General features: G+C 43.8%; 1 protein-coding gene across 3 annotated transcripts in view; it reads right to left on the bottom strand.

The window, feature by feature from the left end:
* Positions 1-25,711, bottom strand: part of LOC133130850 (follistatin-related protein 5-like) — a 183,402-nt gene that overhangs the window by 5,621 nt on the left and 152,070 nt on the right. For 2 of the 3 annotated variants that reach the window (XM_061245755.1, XM_061245756.1), the window contains exons 11-15: positions 17,093-17,119; positions 16,726-16,844; positions 12,030-12,179; positions 6,681-6,788; positions 4,382-4,506 (exon numbers count right to left, since the gene is read on the bottom strand). In XM_061245755.1, coding sequence (XP_061101739.1) covers positions 4,382-4,506; positions 6,681-6,788; positions 12,030-12,179; positions 16,726-16,844; positions 17,093-17,119 — 529 coding nt within the window. The remainder of the gene's footprint in view (positions 1-4,381; positions 4,507-6,680; positions 6,789-12,029; positions 12,180-16,725; positions 16,845-17,092; positions 17,120-25,711) is intronic. The other variant, XM_061245757.1, reaches the window with a different exon arrangement.

The following is a 25,711-nucleotide window of genomic DNA, read 5'->3' as shown; positions in this document are numbered from 1 at the left end:
CTTGACCCTTTCAAATGGACTCTCTGCTTAACTGATTCTTTCTTCTTTAAAGATGAAAAGAAGGATGACTGGTTTTGTCGGAAGAGAACTTGTGTTTCTCTGCAGATTGGACTAAAGTGATGGTTTGGGATTAAAGGCTTTAACATGTTTCTTGTCAAAACTACCTGTGTTGCACACTTTATGCACAACGCCAGCAATTGAACACGCAGGACTATGTCTGAGTTTGTGTCGGCGCGTGTGTGTTAGAAGCAACTTCTACAACCTCAACCTCAACTGCTAGATGATGTGGTAATTATAAGCTATCAAGCAAGGTGTAACAGGACCTCACACTTTCCAAACAGAAATGGAATGTATTGCAATATATTTAAATAAAATGTATTGTTAAGTATATAATATTACATTGCAACAAAATTCATATTAGAAGTCCATATATACAATATAGTCAAGTGTATTCCATTCAAAATGGGTTTTATAAATGAATGAAGCATCATAATTATTTCATCGTGCAGCTATCATAATGTAATTATCTTAACACAAGAGATGGGTTCAATGATGGCACTGATAACATTCCCCATCACCAAAAACACTAACTGTCATCATCTGGCCCACTGTATAACATACACTGTAAAAAATGATGCCCCTATTTACTAAAATGAGGGTAAATTAACAGATTAATCTATAATAGTACGTGCTATATCCATTGAATCAATAATATTATGCTATATTTATTCAATAATAATAGTTATTGGGTAGGCATGGTGTATCATTTTTAATAGTATACTTCAGAACCAAGCAATCTAACTGAGTAGCAAAGAACTATCATGAAACCGATACTGCAAAAAGCCCCACTTGTACTCAGAATAAGAGTTTGAGACTACAAAGACAGTGTGTGAGAGCTGACAGCGCTATAGGTATTAACACATTTAATTATGTTAATGAATCCACTAAAAGTGCTCAATGCCCAAAGCGCTGTGTGCCCCTCCTTTTTTTATGGTGAATTACTCAGGGAAGAGATTTGTTCATGGTTGATCCTCATCGGTGACTGCAATACGTGGGCTTAAAAGCTGGGTTTTTACAACATATAGGCTGTCAAACACTTTTTATATTATACTTTTTATTATAACTTTTATATTCTTTCAGAACCAATATTAGGTGGTGGAAGGTAATGGTCCATGGGTCAAATGATGAGTTGATGAAAACCATAGCGTTTTTTTTTTACAATACGCTAAGTTTGACTATGGCGTAATAAAACTTGAGACCGTGTTAGTGAGTGCTTCCTCCTAAATTGAAAGATTTGTCTTTTGGGAACCAGTGTACTGACAAGGGTGGGGTCTGGCGAATGCGATTATTTTACAGCTGTCTCATATGGCCACATACACAAACTAAAGTGACTCAAAGTTTTTACTTCCAAGTAAAACTTAAATATTGAATTGAATATTGAATATTTGCTTGTTTTCTTTGTTACCTTGTATGTATTGGCTTTAATGATGCTATCTTTATGATATCACTCCTGAGAATTTGGACCCTGAAAGGTATTTTGCTTGAAGTTCAAATGCTCCCTGTTTGCAGGTAAGGTGTTGGGTCTAGCCAATTACCAACAGCCTTGTGTGAAATGACACAAGACATACAATTAGAATTAGCCATAGTCTGTTGCTAGCGCCAGTAGTTTTGCGGATAAAAAAAAATACAAAACAGAAAACATCTATCACCTCAACAGAATCATTATTTGGAAACAATTAGGATTTAAGACGCACAGACTATTTTGAGAGGCATTGAATCTAAAGTGAGTGAATCAATCTTTATTAACACAGCAAATCGAGCATTTGTGGATCAAGACACCTGGGATTATTTCAGGGTCCTAGAGCAGAACAAATGCTGCCTTGTTGCAGAAGCATTTCAGTAGCTTGTCCATATCCAATTTTATTAAAAAAACGAAACAAAAAAACATCACACATAATCGTAGTTTGATGTTTGAGTGGGGTGGGCATTGTGGAATGGGGAAGGGGGCAGGGGAGGTGGTTAAATTGCATCCCTGGGCAATATCTGCCTCAAAATGGAGGCAAATGTAGTCAAAACTTCAAAATGGCTGACTGTGGACTTTACCTTCATCCTTCTCTTTTGTGCTACCTGTAAATGTGTCTTTTGAAACTACCCTCATTACAAGTCATTATTAAAAGCCAATCCCTTGCAGCCCAGACCAATCCAGATGGAAGGCACAGAAAACCTGCAAAGAATGGCATCCAGTTTGGCTCTGAACAGGGGTTTTAAGTAGGTATTAAACCACCCACCTCCCCTATAAACTACAAGGACTAAGTTGCTTTTCAAGCGACAAAAAAAAAATAAGAAAGAAGTAGCCTCAATTTCACATGAAATACTGTGCATACAGGCAAATACATTTGAGATACATTACATTACATTACATTATTGGCATTTGGCAGACACTCTTATCCAGAGTGAGGCACAGTTGATTAGACTAAACAGGAGACAATCCTCCCCTGGAGCAGTGCAGGGTTAAGGGCCTTGCTCAAGGGCCCAACGGCTGTGTGGATCTTATAGTGGCTACACTGGGTTTAGAACCACCAACCTTGTTTGTCCCAGTCATTTACCTTAACCACTACGCTACAGGCCGCCCCAGGCTCTTACATACATCCCCGCTCTAGACCCAGGTAGCCTTGAACCAGTAAGCCACACAAAGACAGATGGTATGATTTAGATACCACTTCCACTCCTGGGGGAAGTCAATAGCGTAAAAGGTCAAACTTTCCATATTCAAGATTTGGAAATTATGCAAGGCAAATGAGCCATTTCGGAAAAAAACCCAAAAAACAAGTGGAAGGAGCAGTCGGAAATGGACATGGCTTATGCAGACAGATCTCCATTAGTGCTAAATTTGGAAAAGGTCGGCGAGCGCTTAGCTTCATCCACTCCGCTAACCTGGCTGCACGTTCGGACCGCAGACGGCGAGGAACGGACATGGTCTCACATAAACCGGCTGATTTATCCCGCGCTGTGGACATTACAGTAAAACAGCACTTCGCTGCCATTTGGGGCCACTTTGCAAGCTCTCCCTGTCCAACCTCATAAGAGCAGCTAGGATACATGGGTCTGGCCTGCTCGGGGGCATCTTATATGCCTACCAGCATTACATCTCAGTGAAGGAAAGTATACTTTAACTACCAACAAACACTGTTTATTTGGTCGATAAATAAACAAGTACCCAATGTATGCAATTACATTACAAGGCTTAGGGCAGGTTTAGAGTTGGGAGTTGGGAAATGTTTATGTACAAGTGAGGGTAAGGTCTATTAATTCTATCTACTGTTATGAATGCACTATTACACTATCCATGAGCTTATATTACATGCTGATTACTTGGTTACAAGATAAGTATGCATACAGTACGGTAGCAGTTGAGGAGTAGTTACAATCATGCAATATATTTGATATGGCTATAAATAGTGCATAGTAGTGTGCTCTATTTCACAGTGTGGTTTGTGTGGTGTGGTTTGTGTGGTGTCCTCACATTTGTGGTGGTTGTGCAAAACAAACCCTAAACCACTATGGATTACGGGTAATCTTGCTATAAACGACTGCTCCGCCAGTTACTTGCCGGAATGCAACGCCGCTGTCCCCTACTGTCGGAACCTTGCGAGTATTTTTTCCCAGCCAGCAGCATTCTTGCCGCAGAGGCAAAACATCAAATGAAACAGGAAACCACTGGATCTTCAGATGTGATTCATAAGCAAACAGGACGTTTCTAGATAAATGAATGAATGCAGAGCAGCAGTGGGGATGAGACACAGTTGCAGTTAAAGGTTCGTGGACAGTCTTGCTATGAAAGACTTTGTCAGCAGGGCCTGGTGCTCTACCCTGTAGGCCAGGAAGGGGCCCATACCTACTCAAACCCCCCCCACGGCTGGTCCCCCCGAAGGGACAAATAACACACATATGACAAAATGTTTCCAAAAATGTTATAAAAAATATCTCCCTTCCAAAAGACAGGGCATAGATATGATCCAGTTTCTGGGCTGTCTCCCAGAGTGGCTGAAAACAGCCTGTTTTATACCGCACACATCCTTTTTTTCACAAATCAGCTGTGCATTTTGGGCCGCTCAAAATTTCGCAGACTCTATATTTATTTATTTATTTATTTTTAATCCGAGCTACACCTGGTCCCGACGGCTATCTGTCAATCATCTCGGGCTCTGCGCGAGCCGGTAAAGAACCCGACGTGCACCATCTGTTTCCTGGCGAGGCCGGCGAGGAGGAAGTCCATCCGCCGTGACGGCGATTTGGCCGCGGCGTTTGACGGATGGACTGCGACGGTCGTTTGGTGACGGGCGTGGCGGGCTGCCGTGTCCGAGCGCGGGCGGGGGAGTACCTGACGTGAGGAACGAGGAGGGTGGAGGGCGGGATGAAGAAGTCGTCGGCGCGGTCGAAGCGCCGGCCCACGGGCTGCGTGTGGACGGTGTGGTGGGACAGAGCCGCGCCCGCCTGGCGGATCACCTGCCGAGAGAGGGGAATGCTCTTAACGTGTGTGTGTGTGTGTGTGTGTGTGTGTGTGTGTGTGTGAGTGCGTGTGCGTGTGTGTGTGTGTGTGAGTGCATGTGCGTGTGCATGTGTGTGTGTGTGTGTGTGTGTGTGTGCGTATGTGTGCCTGTGTGTGCGTGCGTGTGCGTGTGCGTGTGCGTGTGCGTGTGCGTGTGTGTGTGTGTGCGTGTGCGTGTGTGTGTGCGTGGGGTAATACACTTAACATGCGCTCATGAATCATTCAGCGCCCACCTGCCGGATGAGAAGATGAGATTCTCCTCTGCCTCAGCCTGCGCTGGGAGTCTTAATTATGCGTGAATCAAAGTGCAACACTCGCTCAGCCAATCAGAAATCAATGACAGCACCCACACATTCACATATGCACACACGATCACTTGTACAAACACAGCTACATACACAGACACACGCATGAACGCATGCACGCACGCACACACACACACGCAGACATGCACACATACACACACATGATCTATCACATCTAGAGACATACATGCACGTACACACACACACGTAGAAAAGCATGCATGCAAGCACACAGATACAGCCACACACTCTATCGCATCTAGAGACAGACATACACAGCTACACACAAACACACACACACACACACACACACACACACTCCCTCCCCTAGAGAGAGGAACCACAGATAAGTGGCGACAGGAACAACTTCAGCACCGAGACAGGTGATATGAGATCACTTGGGAAAGCTATGCTGTGTAAACGCTTGTTAGTCTTTTTTCCTATGACAGTATTCTTGACACCTTCTCTCGCTTGGGTATTGAACAGGAGAGTTTTCCTCTTTAGCACTGGGCTACCATAAATGTTTTTTCCAAGATGTATAATATTTATACAAAAAAAATGTTCATTAATAAAAGTCAGTGTTATTACAAATAGAGGTATTACAAAATCAACCTGGTTCCCATACAAATATGTGATTAGAATGAACTAAATAATGAATGAACTTAAAGTGCTGATCACAACTGACAATTGAAAGCAATGGAGTTCTAGAACATGGACTCAGAATGTTGGATGCTGATATTCCAGCCTGCACTTCAGTTTAATGTAATGTACTTCTGAATTACAAGCTGAACTGTACATTTCTTCTGACAGCATTGTGACATCACTACAGACAGAGACCGGGGAGGTCTCTAATCTCTCCTAATCATGCAATATGTTGGTAACCACTAATAGAATTGGAATGCTGATATGTGGATATGTTTTTTGCTATGATTAGAGGTTCTCTGTTGCCAGGAAGTAGCCATAAAATATCCATGAATCACTGCTGACATTGTTCTGCCAATTGTACTCTGTGATTGGTGCCAGCAAGGTGATGACCTGACTGTCATATCCCAATTTAATTATCCCTGGTTTTAGCCCTTTAAGGTGTACAAATGTGATTAGAATGCAGACCTGGGTCAAATACGTAATTGTTTTGGATTCAAATACTTTTCTGTGCTTGCTTGATTTTGCCTGGTGCACTCGAGCCATCCAGGAGGGCCAGAAGGTGGGGTTGGCACTTTTTGAGACCATATCATAGGTTCCAATACACCAGACAATGTCTGTAAAGCGTAGAAAACTATTTTAATCCAAAACAATTATGTAATGTACATGACGCAGATCTGTTCTTTTTTTCCCAGATTTGGTAGCCAATTGTACCTCGTCTGATTCAATTGGAGGTAGTCGTATTAGATGTACCGCCCGTACCCCGTCCCTCGGCGGCCCGAATGAGAGCGGCACACCTTCTTCAAGCCGTCTCGTGCCCGTTGCCGTGATTCCGAGGCGCCTGAGGTGCTTATTGTGCGGCGATCTAATAACCCTGCCAAGTCCCTCCCTCTGGAGCAGCGAGCCAATTATCGCTACCCCACGTGAGCCAACCAAACTTGGCTTTTTGGCAGGACCGCGAATCGAACCCCGGTCCCCGGTGTGTAACAGCAGCAAACTGCAACCGCAAGTCTGCTGCGTCTTAGCCTGTTGCGCCACCGCAGATCTGTTCTTAACTGAACATTCTAATGCTGATGTCACAATCACTGCTGGTGACAGAAAACAGTGGAGTTCCAGAACATTCCAGAACATTCCTGTAAAATGTCTGTGCAGCTACTGTTCAAATGCTGATGTGTGGTCATTACCTGCAGGGTGGGTGAGGTTTTTTGGGCATCCCCCCAGCTTAGAACCCACACCTGGTCGTGGGACCTGTCATAGTGCAGCTTCACCGGGAAAGGGTCGGTGTGCACAGTCTGCAACGGCAAGGGACAAGACACCACAAATCAGACAAGGACGTGTGATCAGAGCAGCAATGACAGGCACTGCCTACCTTACTAAAATGCTACAATTACGTATGGTCTTCCAATATACCACATTGTTTTTTGCATAGTGTCCATGTGTTCTGGTCATAAAAGCAGCAGTAATGCGTGTGGGTTTGAAGGTAACAGGGGAAGTTGAAGGTAGGACACGCCCCCTTAAGGCAGAGACGTTGAATGAGTTTTTTTCCGTGTTCTATTCGCCTGGTACACACACGTTAATATTAAGAAATGAAATGATGAAATCAGGTGACACAGAGAAGACAATAGCCCGTGCCTTCAGCCCCGAAGCATCCCATATCGTCTCAACGGCCTATCATTGCTGCAACTTCCAAACCCATTTCTTCTTTTCTTTTGCAAATGAAAATCCATAACAATTTGTTTTCTTCGTGACCTGAATCTGCCTAGCTGCCAATTGACAATTTTGTGTTGAATAATGCACTTACTTAAAACACAGGCTCTATCAATATGCTGTTCGTTGGTAATTGGCTTTTCAAATTAAAGAAAAAAAACAAAAAAAAAACAGAATGCCAAAAGTGTTGTCTAGCTCCACAAGAATAACTTGTGGAAATAGACCAAAAGTATGCCTTGGCAAAAAAAAAAAATGTTTCACTCTATTTACTGTATGTAAAGTGTGTGTATGTCTGTGGGTGTGATACAGTGTGTGTGTGTAGCTGTGTATGTCTGTCTGTAGATGTGATAGAGCATGCGTGTGTGTGTGTGTGGGGGGGGGGGTTCAGATTAGATTTGCTTAAAACCAATCACGTATGCAAATGTATTTGATGTAAGTCTGTAAGATTTAGGAATATGACACATTGTTGTTGTTTTAGGTTATTTTCAAAAATGCCAGACCAGCATGCATCTGGCAGGAGGCAGAGCCAGATGGAGAGGAGCTGGCCCGGGAACGGACGACTGGCCACCCTAGCTGAGTGACGGTGAGGGTTGAGTGCTCGTGTGACAGCTCCTGTTAGACTGCCTTTTCTTCTGCCACTGTTGCCCAAGGCTTGCTCTGGGGGAGTATCAGGCCTGGAATGTATGTAAGCCTGCTTTGTGACAAATTTGTGTTGTAAAACACTTTACAAATAAAGATAGATAGATAAAGTGCATTTACTGGGAAGAGGGAGAACCTCGCCTCAACCACCACCAATGCGTAGCAATGCATGCAATGCAACGGCAGCCATTTTGTGCCAGAACGCTCACCACCCACCAGCTGAGGTGAGAGAGGGAAAGAGACAATTCAGCTCAAACGGAATTGAATTGAGTTGACAGGCGTGAACAAGGACGTGGATGGAAAACAACATGGCCGCCCAGCGAAAGAGTGGCAGTCCCGGCCCGTTTAAGGGGTCGGACTGAGCCTAGGGCACCGCTGTCAGCCGCTTCCCCACCGGGAGGTAATGGAACAACACGGAGGAATTAGGGGAGTGTTCCAGACCGGCACGCTGATAAGATGCGCTCCAGCTTTTCGGATAATCACCGGCAGCTGTAGGATATTCCGCAGGGTGAACGAGCCCTTCTCCTGCACCTGCTGTCCTCCTGATACTCCCTCCACTCTCACTTTCACTTACTTACCCTGAAAGTACAGTAAATCATTATATATTGTACCTTTTCAGGCACTCTATGTACCTTTATCCCTGAGAGTGTGCACTGCCTTCAACATGCAATATATATAAAATAGTACATAATAGTATACGTATAATAGTATACCTTTCCTGTAGCAGACAACTGGTATTGAACTTACAGCTGCGCCTAAACTTTATTAGCGGGGCATTCAGGGCGAGGGATTCGAACTGGCACAAAGCTCTGGGGATGAGAGACCTCTTTAAAGGCAAACGTTAATGATTGCAAGCTTGTGAATCTGGTCTGCCGAACCCGATCACGTGCTCCGGTCTGAACTGCGGGTCGTTTCTTACCGCAGGAGAGCCGGACAGCGCGGTCGCTCCTAAAACCACACTGATCCGCCGGAGCCGGCTTCTCTGAAGAGGCCGGTGACAGAATTCATTTTTCACGGGAGATGACACACGCACATTTGCTGTTGTGACAATCAGAAATAAGCCGGGCCTATGGAGCCACCGGGGGAAACAGATGTGTGAGATATGGCTGTGCCTCAATCGCACGGTGTCGGCTTTATATTCAAGAGCTGGCCGAGATTCCGCACGGCTCATTCATATTCACAAATGCGTTCGCCTCTGAAAGCTGCTTCATATGAAAAAAACGCTAGATTAAGAGATTAAATAATTGCATTTCCACTGGCTTCATTGACTAAAACAATACACTGTTGTAGAACCTCTGTTTAAATTAAACCCTACTGACAAAGTGCTTTGTTTGATTTAGACTTTTGAAACTATTGCTCATTTCAATGCTTTACGGAGGGGGCAAAAAAATAAAGAAATAAATAAATACAACCATATTTTAAACGCAGAACCTTAAAGTGTAGAAAGCTACACAAACAGCAGTAACTGAAGAGCTGTGTACACGGGGAGAGATGGTTGTTTATTCTCAGCAGCGTGGAGTGGGAGCTGTGCGTTTACTCCAAGAGCAAACAGAATGGTATACTTTCAAAAATGACTTTGAAAAGATTCCACAATCCAAAGCCAAACCCTTCCTTTTCTCACCCTCCTTCCACACTCCCGCTCCCGTTGTCTCTCTTCGTTTCTGTCTCTCCTCCTTCTCTCTCCATAATAAAAAAGCTATTTGGCTAACGCTTTTAGCTAAAGCGACTTACAGTTGATTCAAACTAAGCAGGGGACAAACACCCCAGGAGCAATGTGGGGTTAAGGGCCTAACAACTGTGCAAATTTTACTGTGGCTATACCAGGGCTTGAACAACCAAAATGCTGGGTGCCAGTAGCTTAGCCACTCTAGCTCCCTGTTTCTCATTCTCTCGCTCTCTCTGTGACCCCCCCTCTCTCCATCCTCCCTCTGTCCCTGCCTCTCTTCGAGAGCTGAGAAGGACCAGGTGGCTAATTACTGTAGCAGCCACCGATCTAAAAGCTGTGACAGAAGCTGAGGCTGCAGGTGACCAGCTAACCGCTGTGCGACAGTTGGTAGCAGCAGAACTGCTTCTGCTGCTGGAAGGGAGAGACAGGAGAGCTCAGCTGCTATACTGCCCCCTGGTGGTGGTGGTGGTGGATGGGGTACAGTGTCCCTTCTCTCAGAGCCAAACATGACCCTGCTTTAGGAGCTGACGACACATAAACCCTTGACATAATGTCTGAAAAATACTCACATAAGGTCTAGCCTTGTTACAGTGAGACCCACGTTTCCAGGTTTAGTAAAAACCTGCGATGTGTTTTATGTTTCCATGAGTGGCAAAGGCACACCAGTTTTGTTTGAGTGTGACCCAATTCTGCTAGCCAGTATCAATCACAAATTTGCTGCATTGGAACCGTCTCCACAAGCAGGCTGTCAGTATAAGCCAAGATCAGCTCCATTTCAATTCTGTCAATGCGGAAAAAAATCCATTCATCAGCTGCATACTCTGCAAATAATTTCTTTTTTTCAAAATCATGAATGGAATTTCCATGAATTTGCCGCACTCACTTAAAGGATATAACCGAGGCCAGCCCTGATCAGTAGTGGCAGCAGCAGGATATTATTAACCTAACCATCAGAGTGTCTGGTGTAACCAAATTTATGGGTCTGGTTGCCAAGGCTACCTGAGCTCTCTTGTTAGCGTCAGTCTAAACATGACAGTCGCAACCACTTGTCACCAGAAAGAGATGCTGCAAGCCTCTCTGATCATGCGTTACCACACTCCTGTAGCACTGTGAGGCCTCAATGGAGGAGTAGGCGAGCTCCTTCTGCAAGGCTCTGTACATGGTGAATAGCTTTTACTCAGCACCACCTTTTCTTATGTGCTTATGTTATTATGCACTTGTTTAACACAGTGTTGATTTTCTAGGGCTGAAATGGTTCGTTTCACAGTTTTTGAACCTGACAGAGGCCTGAAAGCCTGAAATGCTACCAGTTCCCCAGTGCCATGAAAAAGTCACAGGCCTGTAGGCAAAATGACAGTTGTCATGCAAGTTGTGTTGATGTGGTGCATAACTAAACTTTGTTTAATGCGCACTGACAAGTGAATCTCTTGTCAGCTTTATAAATTCAGCAGTGAGAAACAGAGCTTGCAATTTGTGGTGGAATATGGTTAGAAGTACAGTGAATTATATCGGTGGAAAGCAGTCACACATTCCGAGAAAACAATTAGGATTTTGAACGGTAATTTCAGTTCCAATAAAGCGATGAAGTCGTCATTTAGAGCTGCACTTTGTGAGGTAATTTGACACAAATGCGGTTCATTATGTTTTAATTATGGATAATGCAGGCAAATACATAACTCATACTGAGTTTGTCACTAAATAGCAGAAGGCTATTTGTTACGGTAATGGATGCAGTCACAAAAATAAACACAGCCTTGTACAAAGTAGAACATATCAGGACCAGAAAAGACGAGACACAAAATGTCTTGAGAATTGAGTATTTTCCGTATGCGCATTTTGAGTCCCAGGTAAACTGCATACTGTATATCATATTCTATATGCATTTTACTCATACCTGCTGTCACACACAGTATGCTTGCCTTTTTTTAGGGGGGAGAAAAACCCTCAAACAGTGGCGAGAAAAGAATGCCCAATGTGGGAAGAAATCTTGGGAGGAACACAGAAAGGCAGCCCATCGACTGGTGTAACGTAGGGGTGTTATGGAATGGGCACCAATCCATCATAGTATATCTATTATTAGTAAGAGATGCTGCAAGCCTCTCTGATCTGTGCAACCACACTCCTGTAGCACTGTGAGGCCTGTCGTTGACTGTCATTGACTGCCTCATGGCTGAGCTCAATGGAGGAGTGGGCAAGCTCCTTTTGCAGGGCTCTGTACATTACATTACAGTAACGGCATTACATTACATTAATGGCATTTTGGCAGACGCTCTTATTCAGAGTGACGTACAGCTGATTGGACTAAGCAACGGCTGTGTGGATCTTATTGTGGCTACACCGGGGATCGAACCACCAACCTTGCGCGTCCAAGTCATGTACCTTAACCACTACGCTACAGGCCGCCCCTTACATGGTGAATAGCCTGTCCTAGCTCATAGTACGAAGTGGAAATGAAGCGGGGTATGATGTGCAATTCAGAGGGGTGTGGTGACGCATCCTGATACATTAAAGAGTCGCTCACCTGCACGGCCTTCTGGGACTGAGTGTCCAGGATAAGCACCCGGCTGAGGGTGGGCTGGCTGGCGTAGATGTACTTGTCCTTCACATTGACGGCCGAGGCCCAGACACACTTCTGTTCAGCGTCACCCTCCGTCTGCGGGCAAACCTCCTCCTGCAGATAAACCCCACGGATACAGTAAACACAGTACATACACCATACAATACAAAGCACTACACTCACTGAAAAAAGGGTCTACCCCTTGTCGTTGGATTAAGGATTTATTTGTACCTTTTTGGTTTGTAAAAGGTACTTATTTCTAAAATTACAGTATTGGACCTTTCAGGTAGCATTTTGGAAATGTGTTCCTTAAAGAACAGAAATGTACCTCCACTGTATCCTTATTTCCGAGTGCAGTAATCATAGTAGTAATAGCAATGCTAGTTGTAAAAGAAATGGTAAATGGTCTGCATTTACTATGTAGTGCCTTTATCCAAAGAAATTGATGTGTCTTTTTCACCCATTCATACACACACAGAAGCACACCCCAACGGCGATTAGCTGCCAAGCAAGGCACCAGCCAGCTTGTCAGGAGCATTTGGGGTTAGGTGTCTTGCTCAGGGACACTTCGACACACCCAGGGACTGCCAGACAACCGCTCTTACCTCCGGAGCCAAATTCACCGTAGTCATAGCTATAATGGTGGTCATAGTAATAGCTGTATGTGTAGTAGTAGTCGGAGTATTAATAGTCATACTAGTAGTATTAGTAGTCAAAATAGGTATTGTATTAGGTGCAGTAGCAGTTCCAGTTGTAGTTCTAATAGAAGTAATTTATTGGTCTCAATAATGTAAAATCGCTTTATTACCAAGCATTGTAGTATAACGATAAGGGACACTCACCAAGCACTTTATTAGGAACATTTTAACTTTATTACACCAACTTATTCATGCGATTATCCAATCAGCCAATTGTGTGGCAGCAGTGCAATGCATACATTCATGTAGATATGGGTCAGGAGCTTCAGTTAATGTTCACATCAACCATCAGAATGGGGAAAAGATTTGATCCAAGTCACTTGACTTGACTGCGGAATAATTGTTGGTGGCAGACAGGGTGGTTTGGGTATCTCAGAAACTGCTGATAAACTGGGATTCTCTAGAGTCTCTACAGTTCGCAAAGAATGGTGCAAAATCCAGAGAGCAGCAGTTCTGCAGACAAAAACGCCTTGTTAATGAGAGACGTCACAGGAGAAGGGCCAGACTGGTCAAATCTGACAGGTAACGCAAATAACCACACATTACAACAGTGGTATGCAGAAGAGCATCTCTGAACACACAACGCATCATAACTCAAAGTGGATAGGCTACAGCAGTAGACGTCTAAAAAATATGTCTAATAAATACCTAATAAAATGCTTGGTGAGTGTATATACGACTCACTGAACACAGGTAGCAGGAACCATATCAAACGATGCTGACAAGGATAAATACCACGTAGGGACAGTAAAACACTGGTTACTGCAGTGTTCTGAGTGTATGTACATGTATGCATGTGTGTGTGTGTGCATGTACTCTATGTGTAAATACAGAATTTGAAGAGGAAAGTACATGTGTGTCACATTTTTACATTTGCACTGCATGAGATAGTTCTTTTAAATGCCTGTATTTCTTTAGACCACTTTCTCCAGGGCCAATTATGTACTTTAACCTGTCATTTTCTCCATTTATAGAACCGATAATTTGCTGAATAAATTTGTGGTTATCCACTTTTCCTTCAGTGCACTACAGACATTTTCTGGTACCAATATATCAAACCTCAGGGCACCCCAGTCCTTACTCACACCTGCCGACAAAATCATACTTTCTCAAAGTGTCACCTTCTTTCAATGAAACCTTTGGCAAATAGGCTCGGTCAAAGTGAATTCAGGGCCTTCCTGGAGTTAGACTAAGCAGGGGCCTAGCCCTCCCCCCGGAGCAATGTGGGATTAAGGACCTTGCTCAAGGGCCCAACAGTTCTGGCCAAATTGGGGCATGAACCACCAACCTTGCTTGAGTCCCTGTCAAGCAAATTAGCCAGGAGGCTATACGCTGCCCCCATTGGAAGCAGATTATATTTCATCTCTGTTCTTACACAGGCACTGGAAATGTGTTTTTGTCAAAGGTCGTCAGAAAGGTGCTTGACTGAATACACCTTAATGATGTTGAATTGAATTGAAATTGAAGTTCTACTATTCACAAGAGAGATGTCACGATCTTGCCAGGCTAATGACCAGAGGAGACGCTGATGGTGAGAAGGGGGGTCAGGGGAAGGAATTGGTTACCGTGGAAACCACACTTGGTCTTTAATTTGTGACACGTCCCTGCATTAAGCCCTTTAATGGGTGGAGCTGCAATGATTTGGCACTAATGATATTATTTATTTATTTTCTTCACAGCAAAGCACTGTGAATAATCAAAGTTACCGACAACGTCCGGTAACTTCCACCCGTTTGGTGAATAGCAGAACTTCACTCTGCTCTCAGGAGTGCATGCCACAGCTTTTAAGGATGCATTCAATCACGAATCACAGACCGTGGTGGTCTGTGATGACCTTTCAGAGAAACATTTCAAGTACCTGAGTGACAACATAGATTAAATTTAATCTGCTTCCAATTATTCTTATAGACTCATTAAGGCATCGCAGCAGGGCGCCAGTGCTTTGCATAGTAAGATGGAATATGCCCTTGCGATGTCAGTCATCTTAACAAAAGCCAGGCTTGTCATCACACAATGTCGCCTTCTGCACATTTCGGAGAGGTGGGGAGGAAACGTCAGATGTCACGCTCTTAAAACGAGTTTGACGGCAGAAACGTCGCCCCGTTCTATGTGCTGCCCTCACGCACGGGTGCGCCTACGACAACCCCACGCTGTTCCCAAACTGCACCGCATCAATAATTCACCAGGCCTCTCGGCCCGAAACGGAAACGCTTTTTCTAATTTGCCTTTCTGCGTTAGCGGGAGACGCCATCTGGAGACGATCTCCTCCAGCGACTGGGCGGCTCCTATCCGGTGCAGATATCATGTGGCATTACTCCAGACCAGACCGAACCGCGTGGATATCGCATAACCAGACTGAACCGCGTGGATAGTGTGTGGCATTACTCCAGACTGAACCGCGTGGATAGCGTGTGGCATTACTCCAGACTGAACCGCGTGGATAGTGTGTGGCATTACTCCAGACTGAACCGCGTGGATAGCGTGTGGCATTACTCCAGACCGGGCTTGCAACGCTTCCGCGGTGCTGGAATGGAGAGGTCTGTCACTTTCTCTCAAAGCCAACGGAAAGCTCACTCAGCAGCCTACTGTAGAAAACAACACTATACATAAACCTTAAGCTTATATACATATTGTGTGTGTGTGTGTGTTTATGTGTTTATCCAAAGCACTGTACAATTGATGCTTCTCTTTCACCCATTCACACACCCACCCAACCAGCTCGTCAGGAGCATTTAGGGGTTAGGTGTCTTGGTCAGGGAGACTTCGACACACCCAGGGCAGAATCGAACCGCAACCCTCCGACTGCCAGACGACTGCTCTTACTGCCTGAGCCAATGTCGCCCCACGCGTGTGCCTGCATGTTGGTATGCACACAGACACACACAGACATGACAGACACAGACACAGACACACACATAATGCTACATAAACCCTTTGATGCACAAGCTATGCAAGGATATAGAAAATAAAAACTAAGTCAGGTCAATTTTGACCCATGTTGCGCACCAAAGGGTTAACATTACACTTCCCTTCTATATTATTTCTCGGGTGGAGGGGGGGGCTTGTGAAGAACACAGTGTCACATTACCTCCCTTGGTTCGCACCCTGCTCTATTTCCAGAAGGTGTCTGACACTCATTGAGTTGTGTTTGATTGATTTTCTAATACGCAGCCTATTGCCTCTCCGCTCCGTCTCGGCGAGCTCGGCCGAGCATTAGCGCTGAAATGAGAGGCCGGCCGCAGAAAGCTCCAGATCTGCACCGCGAGGATAAAATGAGCGGACGGGGGAATGTAATACTGTACACGCGCTGAATTTCAAGCCTCCTGCTTACGGTCGGGCTGGAATAATGAATAAACTCATCAAAGATCTGAGGCGTGAGGCAAAGAAGAGCCAGCCCCTTACCGTTCACCGGTGAGGGAACCTCGCAACTCATACAATTAACTATGCGATGCATCGAGATAACACAAAATACACACAATAATGTCACTTTCTTTGGCCCCCGCCCCGGTTAGAGAAGTTACACCAGCCGTGAATCAGGCTGGGGATGTTGTATTCTGGGGTGCCTCGCAGAGACCCGGTGTGTTAATAACACTTGGAGCTGCATGGCATCCAGTTTGTTTGGACTTCTTTCTTCCGAATTGATGTCTATGAGCAGAACCTGGTGTGTGTTACCTGTAGCCCCAATGAGAGGTGTGTGTTACCTGTAGCCCCAATGAGAGGTGTGTATTACCTGTAGTCCCAATGAGAGGTGTGTGTTACCTGTAGTCCCAATGAGAGGTGTGTATTAGCTGTAGTCCCAATGAGAGGTGTGTGTTACCTGTAGCCCCAATGAGAGGTGTGTATTACCTGTAATCCCAATGAGAGGTGTGTGTTACCTGTAGTCCCAATGAGAGGTGTGTGTTACCTGTAGCCCCAATGAGAGGTGTGTGTTACCTGTAGCCCCAATGAGAGGTGTGTATTACCTGTAGCCCCAGCAGGTTCTCAGTGGGTTTGATGTGTCTCTGGATCTCGCACTGCACTGGCTGGATGACTTTAACGCCGTCCTCGTAAAACACATAGAACATATTGCTGACCCCGAGACCTGCAAAGACAAAGCTTCCATTAGGCTTGACACAGTCAAAGCTCTCAGGTCCCCATCTGACACAAAGCAGCCCAAACCATCTGTAAACACTAAGTAAACAGGTATTACAGCCACGTATAGCAATGCGGGGAAAAAAAGATACAATGTAATATGCCATTATATTGCGCAGAAAAGCAATAGATACAACATCATATACATATGATCATTATATAATGTAATATTAAAGAATGTATGACATGCATAAGTACCTTCCTCTCTCCAGAGAATGTTTGCCACTGAAGCGGTAGGATAGAGAGAAAAAAATAAAAATGAAATGTGACAGTAAGGTCAACAGGAAGCCTGAATTGCGCTGTTGACACTGAAGTGTAGATCAGAAACATTTTATTTCATCCGGCCAGCCGCCACCGTCTCCCTTGGCAACATCTGTGGCACAGCGTGTTAATAAGGCCGTATGTTCACCGGAGCGGCCTGGCCAAGCCCCCCCCGGCCCCCAACCGGGGAGAACCAGCAGGATCCCACCCAGCACCCAGAACCCCGAGCCTTCAGGTTAAAGGTCCGATTCACACCCCGCCCGCCCCACTTACGCCATTGAATTGTATGTTTTTGTACGTTTTGAAAAAAATACATTTTATTCGTTCACGGGCCACAGTTGCAAAATAAACTACCTGTATAAATAAAGGATAAAAAAATAAAAAAATAATAATAATAAGTAAGTAAGTAAATAAATGAATGAAACTGATTACATTTTTGCTATTGTGCTAATTCAATAAATAAATAAATGGAATAAAAAAATAAAAAAATAATGTGTTGGAGCCATCTAAAGTAATGAAACAGCAGAAGCATTGCTGCAGGGGGCACAGACTGTACAGTTATTCTGAATGTTCATGCACACAGGATCATAGTGATGTGGGAAAGTGGCTCTATACTGAGGTGACCGTGAAATTATGACCTCTGAACTTGAACGTGGCATAGCACTGAATAGCTGGCAGAAGCGATTGTGGATGTGGGGGAAAAAGCTATTCAGACTCTCAATGCAGCACAATCAAAATGTCAAAAAAAACCCCTTTAAAAGCTCAAATTTGTGGCCCATCTGTGGTTGTGGACCTAAATGACCACAGAGACTGTTCATGCCAGCAGCTGGTTCTGTTATTAATGATCCCAAAATCATACAGTGCTGATTAAATAAATCCATCACACAAAATTAGAAAACTGTAGATTTTTCACTTTCCACACACTCTCAGAAAAAATAGTTCTAAAACCCTGTGATTCCCACAGAAGACCCCAAAATCTACTTCAAGCGTTCTTTGTCTGGCAAAATGATTCTTTGTCTGGGAGCTTTCACTCTTCACACCCATAATAGAGGATTCTAAGGAGCTAAAAAAGAGTTCCTCTATGGAGCTGAGCCAAAAAAAAACCTTTTTTTCTGAGAGTGCAGAATGGTCATTGAACCCCTACCCTGAAAAACATGAGAAGTAGGCTACATAACGATGGAAAAAAGAAGATGATAAAAGCATCAAAAAGGATCAGAGGGCTTTGTGGACAGGGCCGTGCTCGTTAGGTTTTTAACGTGCCGATCGCGTGGTGTAATGCATGAGCGGAGATGCATGCCACGACGCCTGGGTGCTTTACTTCTTCCCCACCTTCCCCCCACACACCTCTCAGCCCACGATTAATACCCCACTTAGGGGACGGCAGCTAATCCACATCAGCCCGACTGAAATCAGCCGCATCGGTCTTGATCCTCTGCCGTTCAGAGACAAGCGCAGCTGCCGTATCACTGCACTGTATGCTGGGGTAGTGTGGGGATTCCTGCTTGGATCTGGCCACCTGTAGCAACCCTACACGCAGAAATAGCTTGGGGATTCCTGCGTGGATCTGGCCACCATATCACAATGCTGTACAATATGTTAGAATGGCATGGGGATTCCTGCTTGGATCTAGTCACCTGTAATAACCCTACACGCAAAAATAGCTGGGGGATTCCTGCATGGATCTGGCCACCATATCACAGCACTGTAAAGTACACTGGAATAGCCATGCTGATAATACCTGCCAGTTTCCGCGGGGACCAAAGGCTTATCTCCAGGAGGTCTTTAGGGTTTGATTTAGTCCTCCTGCAGAGTGCTATCATCAGAGAAACCCAAAGCACTCAGACTCTCTTTGCTTTTTGTGCCCTGTCAGCTCATTCCTGAAATAAGGGGTGTAACTTTCCCACATTTGGGTAGATCGCTCGACCGGAAAATGGGAAAATGGACACCTGTGATAATTTCCATCGGAACATCATTCTGTCTGTTCCATTCCGGCAGTGGTAATCCGTGCTAGTAGTATTCACACACTCACACACAAACACACGCATGCGCACACACACACACACACACACACGCACACACACACACACACACACTCACACACAAACACACCCATGCGCACGCAGATACAAACACACAACACACACACACACGCACACATGCGCACGCAGATACAAACACACACACACACACACACACACGCACACACACACTCACACACAAACACACGCATGCGCACGCAGATACAAACACACACACACGCACACACACACACAGGATGGTTATTTTAAAATGATTTGTTTCAAAGATAAAAAAATATTGTGTCTCCGTGAAGAAAAAAATCGTGCATTTACAGCACTCCTTAATTACAGCACCAGCGTACCTAGCGCAACAAGCTACAGTATCTGTTAGTATTATATCTTATATACTACAAACACAGGCTAATATGACAAAGCAGAGAGATTCCAGCAAGTCAACTGAGGTAAAGTTTACTGTACCAACTGAAAATCTACGTTTCGGAGAGTTGACTGGCACCATCATAGCCTGTCTGGATTTAGATCACAATAGACCCAAAATCAATCAAAGGGAAGATGAAATCTGGCACATTTATTGAAATTAATATTTGACATCACTGATGAAAAAGAGAGCAGTGCTTTTGGATTCTGAGCTCTAATAACAAATTATATTACATGGATACACAAGTATAAAGGTGCTTCAGAGCCACCTGACTATTCAGTAATAGCCAAATCATTTGTATGTAAAAATATATAAACACATGACTTATTTAGTAACCAGTCATCTGTTTTAAGGTCAGTGTGGGATCTCTTTCCCCAATGTTGCATGATAAATGCAAATAGAAATACTTTTTTTTTTTAAACATTAAAGCACAGAACAGCGTGGTTGGGATGAACTCTCATTTACTCTGGGGGAACGCCTGAAACCAACTGTCAAAGCGTTGATAAGTATCTCACAGTGAATTCTAAAACAAAGCAGCTCCTTTCCACGGGAGCTCAATTCACAGCTATTCGCAGAAATAAGAAGAACACATCGGGGCGTACGCTTAATTCCTCCAAGCTCCATAAGCAGGAACGCTACAGCCATAACAAGCAGCACACTGAAGTGATTGAATTGCAGCGAAGCTTTAATTACAGTGGTGATTGGCTTTGTTTAGTATCCGCCCAAGGACACTCACTTCCTCTGAAACAGTTCGGTCTCAGTCTCTCTGGATGCTAGGGCAATCTTGCTTTCTTCCCCCAGATTCTGACGCAATTATCTTTCTGTCTCTTCCTTTCTCTCTCTCACTACCATGAGAAGGGGTAAAGGAATATTAAAGATAAAAAAGAGGCCTTCAAGTTTGAAGACATTAAAAACATTTTCTTTCCCAATTTGATGGATGCATATGCGTATAAATATCAACAAAAAAAGTAAAAACCGTTTGAAATGTAGAGTTCATGTCCTCACCTTGTTAGAAGATGAACCGTTAATTTCAAACAGTCTTCAGCGATACTCAAACGTTCATTTCAAACGGCAATAAATGATATTCGCAGCGCCTTTAATTTCCAGAAGATGAATTGATACCATTAATCACCGCAATGCACCATGGGAGTCATTTCATCTCCACGAGGGCGCGTGCATCATCTTCTTCAACAAAATTAAAAGTGAATCAGTGCCAGATTACAGGAACTGCCTCCGATTGGCTTCTAACCCGGGTCCAACATTGAGAAAATCAATGAAGATATATTACAGTTGATTTTGAATTTGAAGTCATGAGAAAAAACCTCTGCCAATGAGCAAAGTTGATATGAGCTTTGTTTATTCGCTTGGCTGGGTCTAACAGCTTTAACTGCGAGGCACACGATGCACTACGGCACAGATCTACTGTGAGTAAACCAGAGCAAGATGTGTTAAGCTGTCATGCAGATCAAGCATTTTTACATTTGAATTTGAAGGTAACAAGGAAAGCTACAAGCAATGTTACCATGCACTCCGAGATACTTGTTCATGAAGCAGTCACAGGAACAAATATTCATAAAGGTTGTGTGCTTGTTGCCTAATGCAACACATTCCCAATTAAAATAAGCTGAGATCATGGCTGAAAGCAAATCAATAATGTTATCACTCGTCAACTATGAACTAAATGGTAAATGGTTGGCATTTATATAGCACCTTTATCCAAAGCGCTGTACAATTGATGCTTCTCATTCACCCATTCATACAAACACTCACACACCAATGGCGATCAGCTGCCAAGCAAGACGCCGACCAGCTTGTTAGGAGCATTTAGGGGTTAGGTGTCTTGCTCAGGGACACTTCGACACAGCCCGGGCGGGGGATCGAACCGGCAACCCTCCGACTGCCAGACGACTGCTCTTACTGCCTGAGCCATGTCGCCCTAGCTATGAACTATGAACTAGCTATATACGCTTGCTGTTTAATTTTTACTAGGAATGTGTGAACTGTGTATTACATAACATATCGTAACATAAGGTAATGGCGAGAACAAGCCATTCAGCCCACCAATGCTTTTTCCTACCCCTAAGTGTACCTACAGCATAGATTGCCTAAAAGCTAAATAGAATCTAGCATCGTATCAAGCCTGGTCTTGAAAACCCCCAGTGTTTCTCCCTCCACTACATGCACTGGCAAGCTATTCCACACATTGAAATCTCCTCTGCCAAGGAGAAATAAGCCCAGATCATAAATCGCAAATGGGAGAAGCTGAAGTGCTAACCACTAGACTGAACCTGCACTCTGAACCAGCCAAGTTGTCATGCCCATCTCCTGAGCATACGAGCCTCTTCTCCAGGTCTAAACTTCCCTTTAGCACCCCCAGGACATTTGATTTCAAAACTGCCGCAATGTGTAGCCTACCTGTGAGAATGTAATCTGCGTTCTGCAAAAAAGTGCTCAGAGGTACGTATTTTCCATGAGACCGGGTTAGATATTGATTGTGGTTGAGTGGGGTGCCCATTGTATTAATGTCTGGTCTGGTGTCTGCATCTGTTACTTGCCCGTTTGGGAACAGCAGATGAAATGTAGCTTGATGGCTAATTCTGAGAATGCCAAGAGGCCGTGCACCATACCTGTCAAATAAACAAATAAATCAGTAATGAAAAATGAAACTCCCAACTAAAGGGAAATATTTGGTATTTCTCTGCAACCGATTTCTCCATTACACAACGTTTTTCTGCAGGGGCCTTGGACAGCTCTTACAGTTGATTAGACTAAGCAGGAGACAATCCCCCCTGGAGCTATGTGGGGTTAAGGGCCTTGCTCAAGTGCCCAACATCAGTGTGGGTCTGATTGTGGCTACACTGGGGATTGAACCACCGACCTTGAGTATGCCAGTCATGTGACTAATATAAGTGTTGTAACAAAGGGCAAAACAACGGGGTTCCACCTGCCCTTCACAAAGGCCAAATGGCCATGGCTACACTGCTCTTTGAAATCCTATTTCTATGCCGTTTTTAACACACGATCACATGAGTGAGAGATGAATCAGATATCGCTCGCGTTGGGTTCAGATCTGACAAACCATTGGCGAGTTGGTCAAGCACATATTGTGATCGGAATTGCTTGTACTGTAGTCTGGACATAATCGGGCATCTCAAAATGCATTCACTAGCAAATCACACCGATGGAACTCAATAGTTTAACTGCACTCAGTGAGCACTTTATTAGGAACACCTGTACACCTACTTATTCATACGATTATCTATTTGCCAATTGTGTGGCAGTAGTGCAATGCATACAATCATGCAGATACGGGTCAGGAGCTTCAGTTAATGTTCACATCAACCATCAGAATGGGAAAGAAATGTGATCGAAGTGACTTTGACCATGGAATGATTTTTGGGCCCAGACAGGGTGGTTTGAGTAAAGGCATTTTCACACACAACAGTCTCTAGGGTTTGCAGAGAATGATGCAAAAAACAAAAAACATCCAGTGAGCATAAGTTTTCCAGGCCAAAACGCCTTGTTAATGAGAGATGTCAGAGGAGAATGGCCAGACTGGCCAAAGCTGACAGGAAGGTGACAGTAAAGCAAATAACCACACATTACAACAGTGGTATGCATAAGAGCATTCTCTGAACACACAACGCCTCAAACCAAATAAGTCTAATAAATACCTAATAAAGTGCTCACTGAGTGTATCATTAGGAAAAAAACTGGATCTCACAAATACCAAAAGCCATTTCAAAAGCCAAAGAGTGTCTTCGTTATTTAGAAATTATTTCTAATTTAATTCAAACCGTTTCATGAAAAATTCTATTTTCAGCATAACATCCATCCATCCATCCATTATCTGAACCCGCTTATCCTGAACAGGGTCGCAGGGGGGGCTGGAGCCTATCCCAGCATACATTGGGCGGAAGGCAGGATTACACCCTGGACAGGTCGCCAGTCCATCGCAGGGCACACACACCATTCACTCACACACTCATACCTACGGGCAATTTAGACTCTCCAATCAGGCTAACCTGCATGTCTTTGGACTGTGTTAAAAAGTTGACACGCAAGTTCTGCTCCTATTCCCACACCTTCAAATGCATGTCCCCACAATCACCCTGTTTTACCCCACTCTTTTCCTGGCCTTGATTTGAGGTCTAGGTGCTGACAACCATTTGTCTGTGGCCTAACCAGGAAACCTATCAATAGACATTATCATATCTAGAGGAGTGCTTTGTCACAAAGGATGAAGCACTTCCTTTCAGATAGTTTCCATTGTTCAGATACTGAATATAAACTGTGTCATTCCCAATAAGGATTGTGTAAGATTGGTGAAAGCTCAGGAGAACGTACAGATTACCTGGAACCATGAATAAAGAGCTGAACTTTTCTTATACCCTCGAATTTCGAGTAACGACTCTTTCCTTCCTGAACGCAATTCAAAGTACCAGCAACAAACAGTTACAATTAAGAAGAAGAAACAAGAAGTTCTTCATCCCCCTTTTACTTTAATGGCAACGTGCACTCAAGCTAATCTGCAAAACCTGATGATTCATGTTATCCCAGCATTTTTTGACAATGTTCCAAAGACCATCTTCTGATTTTACTGAATGCTTGGCTTTTGTCAGTCTTCAAGTGTCCCCATAAATATTCAATGAGGTTGAGGTCAGGTGATTAAGGATTGTGCAACAATCATTTCTCTTCTTTGGTCTTCAAGTAGTTCTTGCAAAGCTTTGAAGTAACTTTAATTTGTTTTATTTTTTCATTATATATATTATTTTTTTTAATTGTGACATTTTCTGCTTATTTCCAGGATTACATGTCCCAGATTTTCGATGTGGTCTCAGGCTTTTGGACCCCACTGTACACCATACGCATGCACACACACATGCACAAACACACACACACTCACACACACACACAGATGAAATGCAGACGCAACTCAAATGTAGCCTGGCCTGATCAGATTCAAATTCCGATTCCAGAAGTCACATGAAAAGATGGGTGTACGCGTAGCCAGAGTCTCGGAGAGAGCTGACTGATAAAGGAATGTGGATGACACAGTGGAGCCTATCACCTCCGAGAGGATGCAGAACAAGCTTTCAAATTCCAAAGTCACTAAGGCTTGGCATGCCATGCAGCCAACTGAAATTGTAGAGTGGTTCTTATTTATTTAGATTGCTAGGTATTATAAAGCCTATTGCATCAAGCCAGTTAGATAGCTACAGTATTTAGAGACCAAAAATAAAGAAAACAAATAGACCAGAGGTTATTTTATGATGTAATAAATATGCTAGCCTAGAAGTAGCTTTCCTGGTTGTTTTTTTTCCTCCATTGGTGGTTTGCTTTGGTTTGGTGCTAGTGTAAATGACTGGAGAAGATAAGGATGCAGCTAATCATTGCGTACGGTTCGCTGAATGAACAGAGGTTACACGGGCTTTTATTCCTCGAGCCCTCTTCGCACGCCTGCGACACAATCACAACCTGCATTATTCCTGTAAACCAGGCACATTAATTATGCATGAACTCTCAATCTACTTTTTCCACCATGAAATGTTATTCACAAAAAAAAGAGTGATGTAGAACTCAGTCTATTCTGACCTGTGATCAATTGCCCACACGACTGAATGTCTTCATTGCAGACGTGAATGCAAATAGATTAACGGCATGTACACATCGATAACAACTGAATCCTTCTGCTGCAAATCGATACAACTTGATTGAAACATCAAACATCATTTCCATGACAAATGAGAGCCAGACATAGATTCTGTTAGGCTGAGAGAAACAGATGAACCCCCCCCCCTTTTTTTTCTTCCCAAATCCGTTTTTACTGTCATTTCCATCTCCTGTAACTATGTCACTCTCATACATATCCTCTGAAGACCAGGAAATCCATGTTTGTCCTCTGTAGGGGACATGAGACCCTGGGCTTAATCTCATGAACCCTATATTCTATGATGCTGGAACCTACACTACAAGGGATAGTCAATAAAATTTTATTTTTTAAAGTATTTTCACTGGAACAATTTTTTTTTGTTGCCAAAAAACACTTGTACACTCACTGAGCACTTTATTAGGAACACCTGTACACCTACTTATTCATGC

Source organism: Conger conger, chromosome 6, assembly GCF_963514075.1.
Source record: "Conger conger chromosome 6, fConCon1.1, whole genome shotgun sequence".
NCBI classification, from domain to species: domain Eukaryota; kingdom Metazoa; phylum Chordata; class Actinopteri; order Anguilliformes; family Congridae; genus Conger; species Conger conger.
The sequence above is the reverse complement of the archived record's forward strand: the minus strand, read 5'-3'. Positions and strand labels throughout refer to the sequence as shown.